This window comes from Branchiostoma lanceolatum, chromosome 11 (genome assembly GCF_035083965.1).
Source record: "Branchiostoma lanceolatum isolate klBraLanc5 chromosome 11, klBraLanc5.hap2, whole genome shotgun sequence".
NCBI lineage: Eukaryota > Metazoa > Chordata > Leptocardii > Amphioxiformes > Branchiostomatidae > Branchiostoma > Branchiostoma lanceolatum.
The window spans coordinates 4,761,308-4,780,932 of record NC_089732.1 but is presented as its reverse complement, the minus strand read 5'-3'; the positions used below and the strand labels follow the sequence as shown (position 1 = coordinate 4,780,932).

Here is a 19,625-nt window from a genome sequence, read left to right as displayed (position 1 = left end):
GCGGTGCTTTTGACCAGCCCACCTTCTAGATATTGGTCATTTTAATAGAAGTAGAAGAGAAATAATCATCAGGGGTTTCTCTTTGAAGATCTCAGTTGGTGATAACGCTACCAATTTATGAGCAAAATGCGTTGCGTGAAAAACCACATTAATGAGATGGCTTGATATGCCATAGAGAAGCCTCATTGAACTACTAATGGCTTCTTGGAAATCTTCATGCTTGACGTCAGTCGAGAATGACTTCAAACAAACATATTAAAAAGATGACCCTGATATTTGAGCAAACGCACGTGTAGAACCAACACGTTGTCAACACGAATTCGATGCGTAACATCGGGTAGGAACTTTCAGGTCTTCTCCTCGCGAATCGTAGCTTTAGGTTAAATCCTCGGGCTCTCTTATTAGGTCAACATTTATCTGCAGCAAATAGTGGCACCAAGCTGAAGTCATTCGCTTATTTTCGTATCGCCGCTAACGCAGAGAGCAAGGCGGATGACGCAAAAAACAAACTTGCTGGATTTTCCGATACTGTCTGTATGTAACGAAGAGGCACGAGATCTATTAAGTCCTGTAATCAAAAGTTGTGACCCTTGTGCTCACAGGAATGATTCCTTCTGCGTTTTAGTCATTCCCTATTAGCGTGTGAAGAAAATGTTGATTTCCCCTACATGGCAATTTTTAGACATCCGTTTCGCTTCAAGTAACCCATTTCCAGTGTACATGTACGCCCCCTGACTGGCAATGGTGGTTGATTAGGAAGACTTGGCGTACACGAATATGCACTCTGCGGGCAAACCGCACTTGTATCTACTTTCCTTCCAGGATTACGGTTATTTGCATGCGACCGTGATTGAAAAGACCTCGAAAACATGTGAAAATATACTTGAAGTTGTGTTAATTTGCACTAGAAGATCCGAGTAGAATCAGAACTGGCGGAAGAACAGAATTAGACAAAACATTTGTAACGAAAGCCGTGGGAAAAAAAACATAGTTCCGTTGCTACACGCAGAAGATAGCATCCTGGCAAAGAGAATTAGAATGGGGTATTCTTATTGGGAACGTTACTTTGCGATGATGGCTCTGAACTTTCTTTGGTTATACAACCTTGTGGGGACTGTTCCAACAAGTTTATTCATTTCATGTTTACTGAAGACGATAAGAAACGAAGCAGAAAAATCGAAGAAGGCAGAAAAGAGATATCCGGGGTCGGAACCCTGATTTGACTAATTGGTTGGATCAAGGCCAGTTCCTGTAGTTGATGTCTGCACCTGCGTCAAACCACAAACCAGCCGAGTAGTTTATAAACGAGTCATAAAGGAAAACCGCAGCTGAGTACCTCTACAGGCTATGCCTGCAGCATTTGGCGAACAACTAAAGTAGCTGGTCCCTCTTGAGTTAGAAGAGGAGTATATATTTCCCACCTCCGCGAGCTCCGTCTGCCAGAAGCACACAGAAAGGAAACCCAGTCTCTGCTTGTGCCACTAATGGAAACTCTGACTATCGGAAGGCTGGAGTAAGAGGGTCCAACCCAAGGTGAGTGTTTGAGTAACGGGAATCTGCTTGGAGATCTAGATGTTAACCCATTACGATACCATGTGGTGTGGCAAATACATGATAGATGTAGACAGAGTGGGATTAGAACTTGTTGATTTGCTTCTCTCCATCTCCCTTCATGTGATGGTACAGATTCTGAAGTACATTTAACAAAACAGATGTCTTTGCGCCGTGTAAGTACTTCGTCCGTCCGTTCGTTCAGACCCTCGTAGTGCCCACTGGCAAATAGGGCAGCAGCAAGTTTCCTTGCTGTTTCAGTAGCAGGGTATATCTTTAAAGGGAAGGGTCGCTAGCCAGTCCCCTTAATGTGCTCGAGGCACACACACCCCATGTAACGTCCCTGCCGAAAGACGGGTGCAGCCCCAACCGAGATGATTGAACCGTGGTCTTCCACTTACCAACTGACTTGGACCAGGAGATAAACCACGAGGCTGCTATCAGTTGGACATCCTTGTCAGCACTTAACCGTACGATTTTGTCTTTGAGAGAACCGGCGATATTCTTCTTTAGTCTTTAATCTTTTTGTACAGTGCCGTCGGTGTACGTATGTGGTGCAACGGTTAGAACGGATAGGTCCCGATACTCACCATGCCCCGACGTTGTACCATTGCACTTTACAAGACCTTCATTGCCGGTGGAGTGACGCCCACCGAGCCTCTTCGGCTGATCTGTCAAAATGTGTTTCAAACAACACACACGGATTTGGTGCACCAATGTGCCAAGATATGCACATTTGCTCGTTCTAATTTGTTTTGTATGTACACGTGGCCGTGGGTCTACCAACGGTTGAAAAGTTAGACTAGCCAAACAAACAGCGAATCAAATGTGATTTTACAAGAATAATTGAGTCAGATAAATTGCTACTGCTGCTGCGTCATATTCTGACATACCCGTGTTATTGAATGCTATGTTATTGAGGTGAAGTTGATGAAGTTAACATCAACGTTCGTCATAAGCAGTTAGATAAGGTCGGTACAGTCACGCGGACATACACGGTGCTTCTTCATTTTTAGTTTCCCATTGACAAAAGCATCATAAACCCTGTCTACAGTTGCCGTATGTCTACAGTGACTATTGTTTAATAGTTAGTATATTTTCTTGAGTGGTCACTTTAGGCATTCTTTTACTTAAGTTGGTGAGAAAAAATAAAACATTTCTGTAAATCACACCTTTTACCAGCTGTATTGTTTGGGACATGAAAACAGCCAATGCATAATCGTGAAGACTGTATCAACAAAACAAGCCTGTGCAGTATGTCCCTTCAATCCGTTGATGCGTGTATCTTGTAAGATAGCCCAAAGGCAAGACGCCTGGGCGGAAGTGGAGGAGAGCTATGCAATATGTATGTCTCACGTTTTCAACCTACGTGAACGGAGGATAAAACTTATCGGAAGAGTTATCATTTTTAGGAGGCGGACTACAAAATACATAATGCAGTGAACTGTGAATCCTTAATAAACTGCTCAGGGAAGCAACACAAACATTTGTATTTTCCTGAGTAAACCTTAAAGGGGGACTCAAACTTTGAATCCAAAAAAATAACTGCATTGGCAACTTGACATTGAGCTTGTTGATCTGTTATGAAATTGTACAAATTTTGTTGATTTTGAAAAATACATTTTACTACAGAAACTATTGATGAATATCGTCTTTTAGAGAATAACACTCGCCTCTGGGGTTTAATCCAACATTAAGTTGACAAACGGTCTCCTTAGTGAAATGGACTAATAACCTTTTTGATGTCTTGGAATGGGATCTTGCGTCTTCGGGGAAGTGATTAAATCGTTAGCAACTAATGTTGTTTACTGGACCTCCATGGAGATACTCCTAGCAAAATTCTTGCTCAAAGATGGCTTTAGGCAATGGAATATACCGATCCTTTCTGTAGTAATACTCAAGGAAAAAGGTAAATGTAGAAAGGTGATCACTTAAGTCAGGAATATTTGTGCCTGGTCATCTGAGGGACCACCAAAGAGAGACCAAAGTGGCCAGGTGGTCCTCACGTAGAGGTGGTCACTTGTACAGCACGAGTACTAATACAGTACTTTGTCGGTATAGTCTTAAGTCTAGTCAATTATCAATGGTTGGTCTCGTACCGTTTCAAAAGCTTCACTTAAAAAATTCGCTACTTACTAATAGGTAGTTACTTTGTAGCTTGTTTCTTAGTTGATAGGGAGAAAGTGAAGAAAATGACCATGCCGCAGTGAATCTATCAATAAATGTTTTTGTAGCGTCGTGTTTGTGTAATTTTAGATGGAAATGAAGGAGATAATAATGCTCCAGTAGAGATCAATCGATTTGTGTGTCTTTGCAGCGGCGTGACGTCCGACCACGAATAACACACGGTAGCGGAATATTAACTAGTAACTCAATCTCATCTTCTTACACAAGCACGGAAGCTTGTGAACGGGAGTGCCTCAGGCATTGTGTGTTTCGCGAGGATAACAGCATAAGAAGGAGGATGTGATTTGTGTAGAAAGCTTAAATAGCAATTAGATCAGGCCTGACAGTTGGGTTTAGGATGCGCTCTGCAATTTAACGCGTCCCGTAGACGCTGTTAAGTGGTATATGATTCTATAAGATCATATAAGAGTCGGGTGTAAGCAAGCTGTTTTAATGACTGATGACTAATGATCCGTCCGATGCATGACTCGATTTCCTTTACATATACAATTACGTCCCCGATTAGATTTTGCACATACGAGTCTGTATTACATTAATTTACCACCATGTTGTTTTTGTCAAGACCTACTGTGATGTTGGTTTGGAAGAGAGACGTATTGAGAGAGTCTGGTGTGGTGTTATGAAGGATGATTGTCTGCAACAGCCTGCTTTTTTGATTAATGCAAACAAACGTACGTAAAGAAATTGAAGCCACTGAAAAGCTATCTTCCGATTTTTTCTGCCACAGACGAAATGGCGGCTCCAGGCGATTTCGAAAGCGCCGAGACCAACGTGAGTAACTCGACGGAGTCTAACGGGACCGTTCCCGAGCCGTACGTGGGCGCAGCCGCCATCTTGGGGAACCTGCCCGTCTCCGTCCCCACCATCCTGACCTACGCCGTCTGCTTCCTGCTCGGCACCGTCGGGAACGTGCTGGTGGTCTTCTCCGTGGCGCGTTTCCGGCGGCTCCGCTCCACCACCAACTACCTCCTGGGGAACCTGGCCACGGCGGACCTGCTGATCGTGGCGCTGTGCGTGCCCGTCAAGGCGGCGGAGTTCTTCCTGCCGTCCTGGGAGCTGGGCGGCTTCCTGTGTAAGGCCACGGCGCTCCTGCAGTTTCTGTCCGTCATCTGTTCCGTCCTCACGCTCACCTGCATCTCCATAGAAAGGTGAGAAATATGAAATAAAAAAATATCTGCAAAGTAAGATTGTTATCTCTAATTTATCAAACACATGCAAACAAAGACAATTTAAAAAAAAAAATGGACAAGATGGCGACGCTATCAACTTTAAAAACTTTTACAAAGGCTGCCATTAAGGAAAAGAAAATAGAAGCACGCTCACACCGGCACATGATTGAATAGTTATAGAGAAAGAAATGAATTCTTAAGAAATAAATAAAAAGATACAACAATCTTATTAGTTTTAGATGCTCTTGAAAAAACACTCTGTACTATATCAATGTTCATTATATTTGTGGCCTCCAGTAGATGCTTTTGTACAAAGTTTTGAATCAAAACGCTGAACCTGATGATCTATAAACATAGAATGAGCTGTTAATTCCCAGACGCTTTTAAAAACATTCCATATCAAGGTAAATGACAGTTTCCAGTAGACGCTTTTGTACAAACTTTGTCTTTGACCCACATCGCACTGATAAGCCACAGCTGGGCACACTAGACCTCACGTGATCATCATCATCGCCATCATCGTCATCATCGTCATCATCATCATCGTCGTCATCATCATCATCATCATCATCATCATCATCATCATCATCATCATCATCATCATCATCATCATCATCATCATCATCATCATCACCATGATGTCCCTGGTCATTGTCGAGAACGACGAACAAACAACAACAACAACAAACTTTGACAATGAACCTAATGCTTTATAATCACACAGTCAGCTGTACTGATGATAATGTGAAACTGTGCTGTACAGGTACTACGGGATCCTCCACCCGATGAAGGCCCGGGCCATGTTCATGTACGGGAAGGCCCGCCGCGCCGTGGCGGTCATCTGGGTGCTGTCTCTCCTCCTAGCCTCACCAAGTCTCGCTGTGCAGGTGTGTGTTTGTTATCTACACATCTGTTTCTGTGTTGTTCAACCAGTATAACGACCCATCGTGTTTCTGTATCAGTATCTGTATCTATACATGTATATTGTTCAACCAGTATAACCACCCTTCGTGTTTCTGAATCAGTATCCATACATGTAAATGTAACTTTATATTGTTCAACCAGTATAACCACCCTTTGTTTCTGCATCAGTATCCATATATGTAACTTTATATTGATTAACTGGTATAACCGCCCGCCGTGTTTCTGTATTAGTATCCGTATCTATACATGTATACTGTTCCAGTATAACCACCCTTTGTGTTTCTTTATCAGTATCCACATATGTAACTTTATATTGTTCAATTGGTATAACCTCCCTTCGTTTTTCTGTATCAGTATAAGTATATGTACATGTACATGCATTCTGTTCAAACAGTATAACCACCCTTCGTGTTTCTGTATCAGTATCCACACATGTAACTTTATATTGTTCAACTGGTATAACCGCCCTTCGTGTTTCTGCATCAGTATCCGTATTTGTACATGTATATCGGGGGGGTGTACCTCCCGGTGCTCGCAGGATAACCCCACGGTGTCTTTTTCTTATCGGGTCCCGCGTTGATTTTAAGGCCGGGTAAAATGATTCAGGGTCCAAGCCGGGCCTAAAAGTGCCCGGCAGCCGCAGGGTGTCCCACAGGGCCACGTAGGGGTCACGCCCGAAAGCTAAAAAAAATAAGCCATAAACTACCCAGCAGGGCCCCTTTCTCAATTGGGACCTCGGCATTAAGCAGAGTAGGGAGATCCCTTAAGTTGACCGAAAGATCGGTCCACAAAGGAAGTGCCCGAAAAAGTCTACCCCCGATCTAGGTTAGTCCTACATTTTCTGTCAGAAACGCTCACATTCAGCTTTGCCCTTGGTGCTGAATGATGTTCAAATGAACACTTATTTTTGACCACGTGCCCTAAGCCGTGAGATATTTCAAATGAGTGTCTGGATGACAATGTCATCACATTTCTGAACTCACACAGGATGACAACGCTGTACGTGGTTGCTTTAAAGGGCATAGAGTGAACACTAAAAGCGAGCTATTGGAGTTGCAGAACGCGGATGAAGCTATTTTGAGCTGTAATATTAATGACATTTTCTTTGCCATTGCCATACACAGGTCGCGCACTGCTTTTATCCTCTAGCCTTTATGGTATCGTAAACTCCTAATATAACGTTGTTAGACGTTGAAAACGGATTTACTAACTTTTGCGTGCGAAAAACTATGTTCTTTAGGTGCCGAAATTTTACTCATTGACGTCATTCTGCCTAAGAAACCATGCCCTTTTACACTATCATATAAGACAACTACTAAAATGATATTTGTATGCTTTAACAAATGGGTCATTTTTTTGTGATACATGTTTTTGAAAGTCAACCTCATTACAGATAGAACCATAGTGATTGAATGATCTAGGAAGGTCTACTTCTTGACGTGTATGGTTTTACGCTGACGTGGGCGGTTAGTGTTTGGAAGGCAATTACTTTTATCCCGAAGCCTTAAAAGATTTAAAGCTTGTATTCCATTTTCGTGACCACGGATAGGCCTGCCTTCAAAATTACAGCGTCGACGCGAAGCAAATATGTCAAACCTTATCAAAATGACCCGTGCTGAATAGATACGGTAGTCGATACAATTAACCTAAGAATGAATATTGAATGATCAAAGAAACTCCGCATCTTGACGTAGGCGATTCTACATTAGCGTTTGCGTTTGGTGTTAGGAAGTCAATTTTCCGAAGCCGGAAGAAAATCTAAGTTTTTATTCATATCCATTTTCGTGCCAAAGCCTGACTCTGACATTACAGGGTCACGGTAAAGCCACGAGGTCAAATCTTATCAAAATGAGCTGGGCTGAAGAAACAGTCATGAATACTGGGATGGCAAAGTTGACAGACTGGTGAAGGCGATAAGAAAAACACAGCACTTAGCCGTCATCTAATAGGAAGCTCGTCTATTGCTTTTAGGGGCGCACGCTCCCAATTCTCTCGTGACAGGGGAATGAAATGCATGGAAAGTAGGTAAAGAAAGGTTAGGGAGTAGGGGCAGAGTTCCCTTCGCTCGTAATCTACTGCAAAGTGACATGCCGTAAGAAATGCTGTGTTTTGGTTGGGTATAGATTGATTTTGGACTGGACGCATGCTTTTAGACATCCTTGTGGCTAAAATCGATGCATCTCTTTGAGCAAATTTGTGAGTAAGATTGCAATGCCACGAGCAGTGGATTAGTGGGGGGATTGGAGGTTATAGATTTCTTTTATAATCGGCTCAATTATAGGAAAGACCAACAGCTTTCTGACTTTATTACTTACTTTTGTGTCTGTGATGTCGAAGTTCTTGTCCCGCCTGGAAATGTCAAATTTTGCATACAACATTTGACAGAATGATGCATTTCTTTAATACCTGGCTACTAGCCTGACAAATCGCGCTCCTAGCGGCCGGCCGGTCCTGTAACCGGTCAGTAACCTCCGGCCGAGAGCTTGTGTAAACACAGGCTACCTGGCTACCATCTTCAGTCTCTACCATCTTTAATGAATGAGCACTCTGCCATTTCTAAGATTAGACAGAAATAGATCGTTTTTATTTCATTCAGTTCCGGCCGAAATGTTCAAACAAATAGATTTTAACAATGTAAAAATTAAATGTATCAGGCACTGGTATTTCCAACAATATATTGTAATCATACATATTTATATGTATATAACGTTATATATTGCACAAGAACAAGTATATCGTTAAACTGAACAAAGATGTACAATGTTAACAACACATTCTTCCATTCACTGTTTAATGCCTTCATCTGTTAACAGAGTGCGAAATATAGGAACTCTAGTTTGAATTCCATCTCTCAAGTGTCAGATCGAAAATTTTATCTCCCTTGCCAGCGATCGACCCCCAAAGAAAGGCTAAGGTTGGCAGGTCTTTGCTAGGGTCCGATAACCGAAAACAATATTTTTTCCCAGGCCTTAGTTTTAACTTTCTATCATGCAGGGTCTCGTGGAGTATGACTGGGGGACGGGCGATGCCATCTACCACTGTCAGCAGGTGTGGTCGTCGGTGGTGTACCAGCGTCTGTACGTGCTGTACGGTCTACTGGTTCTCTTCGTCCTCCCCCTCCTCATAATGGTCTTCTCCTACGGCTGCGTCATCCGGGAGATCGTGCACCGACGGAGGGGTCAAAGTTCAGAGAGTGAACATGAAGAAAACGCCGTCCCCGGGGACAGCAAAGGGTGGGTGTACTTCTCCAAGCAGATGTTGGGGGTGGAAGATTTTTATTTTTTTATTACATCATGAGGAGTAAACTGTTATCCAACTCAAAGAATTGGCTCAAAGAATTTTCGACAGGATCACTCGGTCAATACATTTTTTTGACTCCGCGAAAACGGAGGTATTGTATTCGGTTTGCTAGTTTGTTTTTTTGCCTTGTGTGTGTGTGTTTGTGTGTGTGCGCGCGCGCGTGTGTTACTGTGTGTTACTGTGTGTTACCGTGTGTTACTGTGTGTTACTGTGTGTGTGTGTGTGTGTGTGTGTGTGTGTGTGTGTGTGTGTGTGTGTGTGTGTGTGTGTGTGTGTGTGTGTGTGTGTGTGTGTGTGCAACTTTGTTCCCGCTGAAAATTGTGGCTGGAGACTTGCAGAGTTGGCAGGCTGCTTTGGTCCGGGTCCAACGTCCCACAGGAAAATGGCAGGAAAATGCGTCAGTAGACAGAATTAGCCAGAAATTCACAATGATGAATAAAACAACAAATTCACGCAAACACAAAAGTATTCCACGGAGCTATGATAGTTTCTACTTGCAGAAAGAGGACGTCCCTTCGTCGGTTCTCGGAACATCTCCGGAGAACTTTTCACCATCCTGAGGGAGTCGGCGCCACCGACAACACGCCACGTGGCTCCGCGATGACGTCAGAGGCGTTGCTACTGGAAACCATCACCCGTGGCAACGTAGACAAGACTAGTTCAGCTTGTCGGAAATCACCGTGCCAAGTCCTGGGGGATGAAAACGGCCTGCAGGTATAGGGTGCACTTAAACGATATGCCTCGAGCTAATGCTATGACGTCTCTCTCCTACTGTTCCATTATGGACAGGAAATAAGACTTTGTTTGTGAAATCTTTGGCCATGCATGGTTGACACAGTCTATGCTTAAAACTGAAGTATGACAAATCCTAAGAATTTTCCACAAATGGTTGATACTGTATAAAGATTCCATTATATTTTGTCTAGTATTGAATGTCGACGTCTTTGCTCTATATTTGATGAAGAGGTCTTAGGAAAGTCATTGCAACGGTACTGTATACCATAGACATTCAAAATTCACCTGACTAACTCTGAAATTAGTCAAAGAAATGGTCGTCATCAGCTTCTTTTTTTGAAGACGCCTCAGGGGCAAGGCATCTTTTATAGTATTACGATCGCATCAAAATATTCACAAGGGAATTTGCTTTGAAGTAGCCTTCGGGAGTGGGGTCTTTGGACAAAAGAAGAAGGCCTTTGATACATGAAAGGCACCAATTTCTGTGAATCATGTATTTCTCTGCTTAGCACAGAGTATGGTAGTTAAACACACACCACTGCCAATGGACTAGCCCCCTGCTGTAGTGACTTGCACAAAGTTGTGTGGCCCAAGGGCTGCCGAAACGGAGATGGGCGCCGCCTTCGGTGCGGGGAGGACTTTAACTTCAACTTAATGTGTCTTATTGCAACTTCTTACATTCAGATTATGAAGATGCTGCTGGTAGTGATGGCGGTGTTCGTCTCCTGCTGGGGACCGCTGCTGATCCTCCACACGCTGGTGACCTTTAACTTCCTGGATGAGCACCCGCAGCAGGTGTACGCTATGCGCATCGCCTTCCGCCTGCTGTCCTACCTCAACAGCTGCGCGAACCCCGTCTGTTACGCCTTCATGTCGCGCAGCTTCCGGATCAGCTTCAGACAGGTGGGCCGTTTCCACGTGACGTCACGGTACAGTCAAAATACAGTCAAAATACAGTCAAAATACAGTCAACATACAGTTAAGATACAGTCAAAATACAGTCAAAATACAGCAAGAATACAGTTAAGAGACACTCGAAATACCCAAGAAGACACCCAGGGGAGCGATACAATCTGGTCTATGTCGACAGGTGGTCACTATTGACAAGATTCTTAATGATTGATTGTGTCAATGGGAAAAAATAATCTAAGGGACCCAGAAAAGTGGTAAATTAGCCTTGTGGTCCTTATGTAGAGGTGGGAACTTGTACAGGATTGACTGCATTGCATAATTTTCGGCAAGTATATGTATGTGTGTGTGTGCATGTGTATATCAGCGCATTGCACACTGCAGTGTAATTCAGTGTCATACCGCCAGTTTTTGTTAGATAATTTTTATGTTTTCTTAGATTTAGTCAGAAGGATTCTATCGTGTTTGGCACTTTGATTAAAAAATATACGTTTTTGTCTGTTAATGTGTAGAGTAATATGTTCGTGATCAAGTAACTATTATTCGCCGATATGATGAGAACAATAATTCTTTTTCGTATCCTTGTAAATAGTACACCTTAATTTTTTGTTATAATCATAACTTCATTAACAAGTCCAAGTATGTTACAGGCGATGTCTCCCTGCGGTACAGGCCGCTCTTCGAACAGAGGTGGAAACCGAGCTTCTCCCAGACGGTTCCTGGCGGCAAAACTTCCGATCCCGGAGGTCTTCGTGGAGGAACTGGACGAACCGTCATTGGCAGAGGGCTACTCCGTGCAGAGAACACAGGGCACCCCTCTTGGCACCCCTTTCGGCACCCCTATTGGGACCCCACTTGGCACCCCCGATAGACAGTCACTCAGGGGAGAAAGTTCTGATGGAGAGCTGCACCACCAACTGAAGTCGGCAGAGGGCGCTTTAGACCATGAGGAGGGTATGGGTGCGTTGGGACTTAACTATGAAAAGGTCAATGGTCAAGTTCATTTAGAGGGGTCTGTCTTCTGTGTAACTCAGAATGCTTTGTCCTTCGTGACATCTGTTTAAATTCATTTGTTTTGCGTGAACTAAATAGCGGAAATTCGTATTTCCCTGCAAAAGTGTTCTCTACCGCCATATAATACTTTTACCCCTTTATGCTGTTCTTGCTACCTGAGAGGGGATTCGTATATCATTCCTGATAAGAGATATTGTGCTATGTGTATAAAAAGGAGTGGGCTGCTATCACCAAATACGTCATCTTCACGTCTTGCGTGTTGCAGTACTAGATATGGTGCCCGGGGATGAATCTGTACGCTCTCCGAGCAGAGGTTCGGCTCCGGCTTGTTTTTGACGGCTTTTGATATGATGCGTTTTTGTCGGACTTTTTATTTTGTCCCGTTTTTTTCATGTGGCCAAGTCAAAATTTTTCGCTTAGTGACATAACGAAAACGGGACAAAATAAAAAGCCCGACAAAAACGCATCAAAAGACGTCAAACTATTCGGAGCCGAACCTCTGCTTGGAGAGTAGAATCTGTACATTATCTTTTAAAAGCCGAAAGGCCACCTCTCTTCATACGAGGAGCACACTATCTTAGGCAGCTACCTCTCTGAAGCACCTATCATCTCATCATAACTATCTTAATTTTTCCATTACGAGTTCACAATGATACTATAGGTGTGCAAATTAAGTGTTAAGTCTGGTCTATTCTCATCGAAAATGACAGAAAATCACACCATGTTGGCAAATCAAATATCTTTTATTAAAAACAGCATAAAACAGACACAGTGGCATTATATAACAATATGTCTGTTATATCGGTATAGTAGTCATTGTACTTAGATGCAGTAGAATACTTGTCTTAAATGTTTAATATGACATTCGATATCTTCGAAGTTCTACTTACGTATATTTTAGTAATGTTATAGGATGTAAAAGTTTTTGGTGCACATATGTACAGGGTAACTCGTTATAAGCTATTCCGCAGTATCCAGTTACACACAGGACTCTTAATACTGAATATCTGATTTGTAAATAAAAGTAACAGTAGATATGTGTACGTCACACCGAGATTAAGCGAAGTGATTAAAACATGTGTTTACGCTGATTTGGATTTGTCTAGATACACGTATTCTACACAAGTAAAGCTGAAGAACGAGTTTATATAAGTGACTTGTTAGTCGAGTCTATAAAGGACTTGGTAGTCAGGTTGATAGTTAGTAATTCATATGTACATTTTTTTCTGCTTTTGTAACATTTATATCACACTAGACAAAATCTCTACTCGTAGACTTTCAAGCACAGTTGCGTTGAAAGTCTGTGTCGAAATCGTGAATAAATTAGTAACTGAACTCTGTCGGAATGATCAAACATGCCCTTACAAAAGGTGTACACATCAAGCGTCAAAATGTGCTGTTCCCCGATGTTACTAGTAAGTGTTCCTTGGGGACTGTCTAGAGCGTCCTCTACCGAGTGCTACTAACAACAACAACTTTAGTGAACGCTACGTCTCTCGAATGGTGGACCTTTCATCGTTGCTGAAGCTACAGAAAACACATGAAACACTGCATGTTTAACGCCTGATGCCAAAGTACGTTGCATTTTCTTCTTCTGTAGGATATCAATCATTTTCCACAACTAGAGTGGCGAGTCCATACAGATTCAGTCAGAAGTATCACTGGGGAAGACTACAACAAACGGGACTTTATCGAAATGGACCGTATCCTCACATGCGACCATAGTGGCTCGATCAAAACAGATAGGACGGAAGAAGAAGCCCTTTGCACACTCCGCGTGACTTATCCAGTTGGCGGTGACCGTGGTGACGTCCAGAACGTGCGGGCCCGGTTCTCCCAGAAAGGCTACCTTCGTCACGGCGACGCCGTCGCAGCGAAAGGCGGTCACCTCCAGCGACATCGTGGAAGACGAGTTGTTGTTCGGTGGAGGCAGCGTGAAGTTGAGGTGCAGGTCGACCCTTTTGGGGCGCCCGGGCGATCCTTCCATGCTGATGTTGCATGCTTTGCCATCAAGGTGAACTGAAAGGAATACGATGATGACATATATAAAAACCAGAGTCTTTATTGCAGTGCCATATACAGCCACTAGGGGGTCCATAGCAGAAATTTATTTTGCTGACATCTACACACATACCAAATATCTTTAAGATTCTCACACAACATGCGGTAGGTAGAGATTTCGATCCCCGGCCGAGTCATACCAAAGATACATACCGGTTTCTTTGCTTAGCACTCTTCGGACTAACCCCCCGCTGTAGTGATTGCACAAGGTTGTGTGGACCAAGGGCTATTGAAACGGAGACTGACGCCACTCTATGCACCATCTGTTGCGGGAAGGACTTAAACTTTTTTAAAGACTTTTAATGTATGTAGATCTCCCAACCTGTCATGAAGCTGCAGGCGATGACCCACATCTGTGGAGTTTTGTTTCCTCCCCTCTTCATCAGCTCGATCAGGTACTCCTTGACGTGGTCCGTCCTGCGGCTGTTTGCCGGAGTTGGGGCCGGGCAGGGGAAGTCTGACACCCGGCAAGCGTCTTCCGGGGCCACGGAGCTGCTCTCCTCAGAACCCACCGGCACATCTAGGGACAAGATAGTTGAGTTGTGTTACTTTGTGCGAATTTGCAGCAGGACAGAACTAGATAGACAGTTAGAATTAGTAACATTATTTTAACGAGATGGCTCAGTGCAAGGGCACAAGGGACCATTTCTGTAGCTGTGTACTGAACTAACGCTCACTGGAACAGCATCTCTTCTCTCTAAGTCAGAAACATCAAGATTTAGACAAGCTCAACTAACTGGCTCATGATGAGGAGGAGCAATGATTTATATTTAAATCAGTTGCCAATTTTCGCTCAGTCAAGTTGTTTAACATCGAATGTTGGAAAAAATTAGCATATCACCGTTACGTGTCATGGCTGAGCGTTGTCTAGTGGTAAATGGTCTAGTGGTAAATGTCATAGCCACAGCATCGCTGTACACGCATATCCTTTTACCTTCTGAAATACACCAGAATCTGTTGAAATCTTCCGCAACAATGGTTAGACATACACTGTGACTCTTCCGCCATCCTGTTAAAACAACGAAAAGCTCAACTGAGACAAAGGTGCGGTATCAAAAACAAAGAAGTGTTGCTAACGTACGGAAGCTTGACTACTAATAAAGCACACTGCATTCAACGAAGTCTCCTACAGTAAAGAGTAGGTAAAGGTAGTTTCATAGCCTTTTTGAGGCTGTAGGGGAAGTGGGTTGTTATCCACTGTGTCTAGGGTATGGAATTGGAAGGAGCCCATCCCTCTCCTTCCACTGCCTTTTACCTCCCCAGCCGAAGTCAGAGACCCGTTTTTACACCTTGATAAAGTGAGGAAAGTTTTGTAAAGTGCCTTTGATAAGGACAAAACATCTATAATGCCAGGAATCGAACCCTTGACCTTTAGATCTCGTGTCCGCTATCTGCAGCCTAGCAACTCGGCCATTCTTATTTGGACGACACTCACATCAAATGTCTCCTACAGTAAGTACATGACAATGTGTGAGAAACATTGCGACAGCTCACCGGTTATGACGTCACTAGTGTTCTTCCACTCCGTTGTCTCCGTGTCGATGCCTGACCTCATCCGCTTCCTCTTGCTTGCCTCTCGCGATAGCGCGTCCATCCTCCACCGGAACGGTGCGCCCTGCGTCCTCTTGCTGATCTTTAAGAAGAGGAAGACACTGCCGAACGGGACGGCCTGGCCAGTCCTGCCCTTGCTCTCTTCCCAACCTGATGTCGATGAGTACTCGATGACGACCTTACCCACCTTGCGACCACTTCGCGCCCAACGTCTGATGATTCTCAGCACGTTTCCCTCGAACACAGAAGTACCGTTGACCGTGGCGTACTTCAGTAACACCGTGTAGTTCGCTCCCAAGACGGCGCTGACTTGCCCGGACTTCTCTAAGATGGTGATGTTTGGCATCGGCCCGTCTCCGACGACGAGAACAGCTTCTGAGGCCCGGCCCCAGTCTAGCAACTTGAGCTTGCATCGCACTGCCAGTAGAGTGTTCACGGCGTCAGAAATTACCACTGAAAACGAGCACCAGTCATCATCATCAATGAACTCATACTACTCACCGTATAAAACATGCACACTTGCTATCTATTGTGTGTGCAAGGGCTTGTTCCTGACATTCATTGTGACGATTGCTCTCCACGAACCCAGAACCCATCTACATGAATCACGAGCAAACAAAATCACGAGCAAAGCTGTTTCCCCCATATCATGACTCTAATACGGCATGTGCAAGAGTGATGCTTTCTCCTTCTATGTTTTAAAGACACCAGCCGGGCTGTTGGAATTGCTTGGCAGGACGCTGTCGTACAGGGCTGAGGTGAGCACTGGTGCTGTCTGTCTCTGACTGTCTCTGACTGTCACATTTTCTCGCGGGAGGCAGAGAACACCTGAACCATGACAGGGACGTAAGTTTGTCTGTAACTGAGCACCAGAAGCAGATGGAGGCCGCGCAGGAAATGGGGAGACGGCATCAGGGACTGGACAGGCAGGTCAGTGGCAGACTGCACACAGAGTGCGAAGCACAGGGGAGGATGGAAGAAGCTGTTGCTGAGGGCGACCATAGCCCCCCGTTCTCATGATGAGGATGGGATAAGGTGAGGGTTGAGGTTGATTCAATAGGTTCTTAGACAGTGCCCTACTCGCTTCTCATGCTAAGGTCACATTGCCAAACCAGGATCCAGTAGGACTTTTTACCTGAACGAAAACTAAAGAATTGGTGTCAATAATATACACAAATGGTGCTCATGGTTGTGAGTTTTGTTGTCTTTTACTGATCATACTCTTCGTTCCCGCAAACTGCCCGGCCGGGCCCTGGGTTGGGAATCTTGACCTTAGCCTTACCTGGACGTAAGCAGGGAATCACGAGGAAGGTGAAGTTTTCCAGCTGCCTGGTCGTGTTGAGTCTGTCCACCAGGTACGTGGCCATCAGGGCGTTCTCAGCACCCACGGGACTGGAGCTGTTGGACAGGGTCATGTTCCACAGCTTGGACAGGATCCCGTCGTCTTCCTCGTGACGCAGCGGGCCGCTTGTTCCATCTGTGGTCCGTGGTGGAGCGCTGGCGTCGTCGTTTACTACTGTGAAAAGAAAAGAAAACGTTGAGGAGAAGGAACGTCCGTTTCATCACCTTTCATAACTTAGTAGACAGCCATATTACTATACGAATCAACAGTTTCCTCAATCCAGCCAAGGGAAGCCATCAGTTCAAATACCATCTCATCAATTCACGGATCTACAGATCCACCCCCCCCCCCCCCCCACACACAATCCCCCAAGCCCTGCCTGACTCGGTAGTTACGGCTGGAGGCCTGCATACCCTAGCTAGCCCGGGGTTTCCCTTCCCCCTAACTTTGCCCCCAAATGGGGTAACACGGGGATAACACAAGATGATGATGAAGAGAAAACTGTAGGGGCATACCCAGACGACGTTGGACAGACAGCACAAAATATTTATCCTCCTCCGGGAACACAATATAACAGCATTCCACGTCAACTTTCCAGGACACCACAAAAGGAAAGAAAAGGAAATAAGTGATCATGAGTGAGTATCTTCGTTAGAAATTAGTGAGTACGTGCAAAACATGGCTATCGTGTGTAGCAAGATGGCTAGTCTATCATATGTCGACTGTCATGCTAGGATTAGGCTCACAAGTCACAAGTGCTTTCCAGGGCCACGACATAGTGATATCAAGAGCTCTATACGTAACGTTACCATTATCTCATGCGATGGAAAAATGCCTAGTACAAACCCAGATCAACTATCATCGGACTCGGTGTTTTCACCAGCCCCTCTCTCGGCTGGCGTTCGTCTGCGTGGTTGGTGAACTGGAACAGGATGTCCTCGTATGTGATGAAGTCCTCCTGCACCCCTGTTCTGTAGTACACGGCCAGGAACGGCAGCTGCCATGGCTCGGAGGGGTCGTCTGAGCACCGCGTCATTCTAATGAAAACAATACCGCTGTCATAAATTACAAAGTTCTTTACTCACAACCACTTATCTAAGAAGAGCCGACGTTTCTAGGACCTTCTGTTATCTTCTTTAGAGCAGTTCTGACTGGTTCATTTTTCACTGCAGGTAGGTGCTACTTTACGTTTGGGACCGCATTCTGACACCTAGCTGCAGTGCAAAGTAAACCAGTCAGAATTACCCTGAAGGTAATGACAGACGGTCATCGTAACGTCGACAGTTCTTAGATATGTGGTTGTGAATAACGAAATTTGTTATTCAGTCATTCACCAACCACATGAACTTATTCACGGATACAATTGCCATTTTTTTCTGTGAGTTCCCTGAGCAGCTTTCAATGTGAAAGTTGCGCCTCCTGCCTTACCCAAGTCAATCGACTTAATTTGTAGCCGACTTACGTTGGCAACTTTCCATGATCATGACACTTTCACATACACATGTAACAGTCAGTTATGGACGTTGTAAAAAACACAGTGAAGTCAAATCAACCAATGAAGCAAACAACCAATCATGGAATGAATCACTAACCCATCAGTGACGCAAGGTTGCCAGATGTCAAATGCCCTTGGCGTGGAGGGTTGTTTGGCCCACTGTCGGATGGCCTCCGTGGCGTCATAGACCTCGCCCTCTGGTATGGTTCTCCTAAACGCAGCATGGACCATCTGACTGTGGAGGGAGATAGCAGAATGATCAGGAATGTGATGATCTTTCCTTATCTCTAAAATGATGCAAGATTGCTGAGCCTTTGCTAAACGTACGGTAAAAATGTAACCTCCATTAACATTTACCCACCAGGTTACATAAATCCGCCACTTTGAAAAACGTGAGTTTCAGAGATCTCTAGTGCAGCACCTCCTAGGTATGCACAGTTTAGATAAACAGGAGTACATTATACTGGGGGACGTTCGGTTGAAGATTTGTTTGGAAGTATATTTTCGGGATGGCGGAATTATGTACCCTGGACTTATGTTAGTAGACGTTAACAGCTACGATTGTTGGGTACATTTGATAGACAGAATACTGTACGTGCCATACTGTACAACTCGCCTAACGGTAGGTTGGACACAATGATACAAGGAGATGCACTGTTACTAGTACTGCGCTGTACAAGGAGGCAAATGTAAGGGTAACCAAAATCGAAATGAAAGGATTTCAACTGCTGAGCACTTGGTTATTGTAAGAAATAGATAGCGCGATGAAATACATGATTCTTCAGATCGTACCTAGCCTCCATAATAGGATCTCTGGGCCTTTTTTGGCTTATAACTAATACATTTGTATAAGACACTTTTTTTTTCTGATGACTTCTTTTTGTATTGGGTCGTTTGTGCAGCCAGCCCGTAACCATTTGCCCCGGTTACGGGCTGGCTGCACAAACGACCCAGTACAAAAAGTAGTCATCAGCAAAAAAAAGCGTCTTGTATCCAAAAAAGGCCCAGAGTGCCTAATATGGAAGCTAGATCGTACCCATGTATCGGAACCAGGAAGAGCCACGGCGGGATGCTTCTGCCTCCTGCGGGGAGCCTCAGAATCAGCTCGCCCCGCTGGACAACCGCGGCCTGGGTCATCGCGAAGTGGAACTGGCAGTTGTACAGGAAGTGGGCACCGCGGATTTGGAGATCAGTTTGCTGTAAAAAACGGATTGCATCAGAAAAATGTTTACGAAGTACGCATACTCGTGTGATGCTTACATGGATTTGAATCAGCCACGGAAGTTTACAGTGCTACTGCATACGTTTGTGGAACAGACTACCATTGCATAAGAGAAGATATTTACACAGTGCGTGACTATTTTTCATCAATCAACTATTGGTAATA

The 19,625-nt window shown here is 44.4% G+C and overlaps 3 protein-coding genes across 3 annotated transcripts; 2 read left to right on the top strand and 1 right to left on the bottom strand.

Annotated features, from left to right (window-relative positions):
* Nucleotides 1-4,470: 4,470 nt before the first annotated feature.
* On the top strand, nucleotides 4,471-5,623 carry LOC136445141 (prolactin-releasing peptide receptor-like). The gene is made up of 2 exons (XM_066443002.1): nucleotides 4,471-4,886; nucleotides 5,398-5,623. Exons 1-2 carry the CDS (start codon nucleotides 4,471-4,473, stop codon nucleotides 5,621-5,623), a joined length of 642 nt encoding a protein of 213 aa, XP_066299099.1.
* Nucleotides 5,624-5,674: 51 nt separating this feature from the next.
* On the top strand, nucleotides 5,675-12,202 carry LOC136444898 (cholecystokinin receptor-like). The gene is made up of 5 exons (XM_066442656.1): nucleotides 5,675-5,794; nucleotides 8,826-9,064; nucleotides 9,632-9,845; nucleotides 10,551-10,769; nucleotides 11,426-12,202. Exons 1-5 carry the CDS (start codon nucleotides 5,693-5,695, stop codon nucleotides 11,837-11,839), a joined length of 1,188 nt encoding a protein of 395 aa, XP_066298753.1. The 5' UTR covers nucleotides 5,675-5,692; the 3' UTR covers nucleotides 11,840-12,202.
* Nucleotides 12,203-13,356: 1,154 nt separating this feature from the next.
* On the bottom strand, nucleotides 13,357-19,425 carry LOC136445346 (uncharacterized). Its single transcript, XM_066443307.1, has 7 exons — nucleotides 19,275-19,425; nucleotides 18,336-18,473; nucleotides 17,590-17,780; nucleotides 16,684-16,917; nucleotides 15,345-15,854; nucleotides 14,173-14,370; nucleotides 13,357-13,808 (listed from the first exon to the last, which is right to left on the bottom strand). The coding sequence occupies exons 1-7, from the start codon at nucleotides 19,373-19,375 to the stop codon at nucleotides 13,435-13,437; spliced, it is 1,746 nt and encodes a 581-aa protein (XP_066299404.1). The 5' UTR covers nucleotides 19,376-19,425; the 3' UTR covers nucleotides 13,357-13,434.
* Between the last annotated feature and the right edge of the window lie 200 nt (nucleotides 19,426-19,625).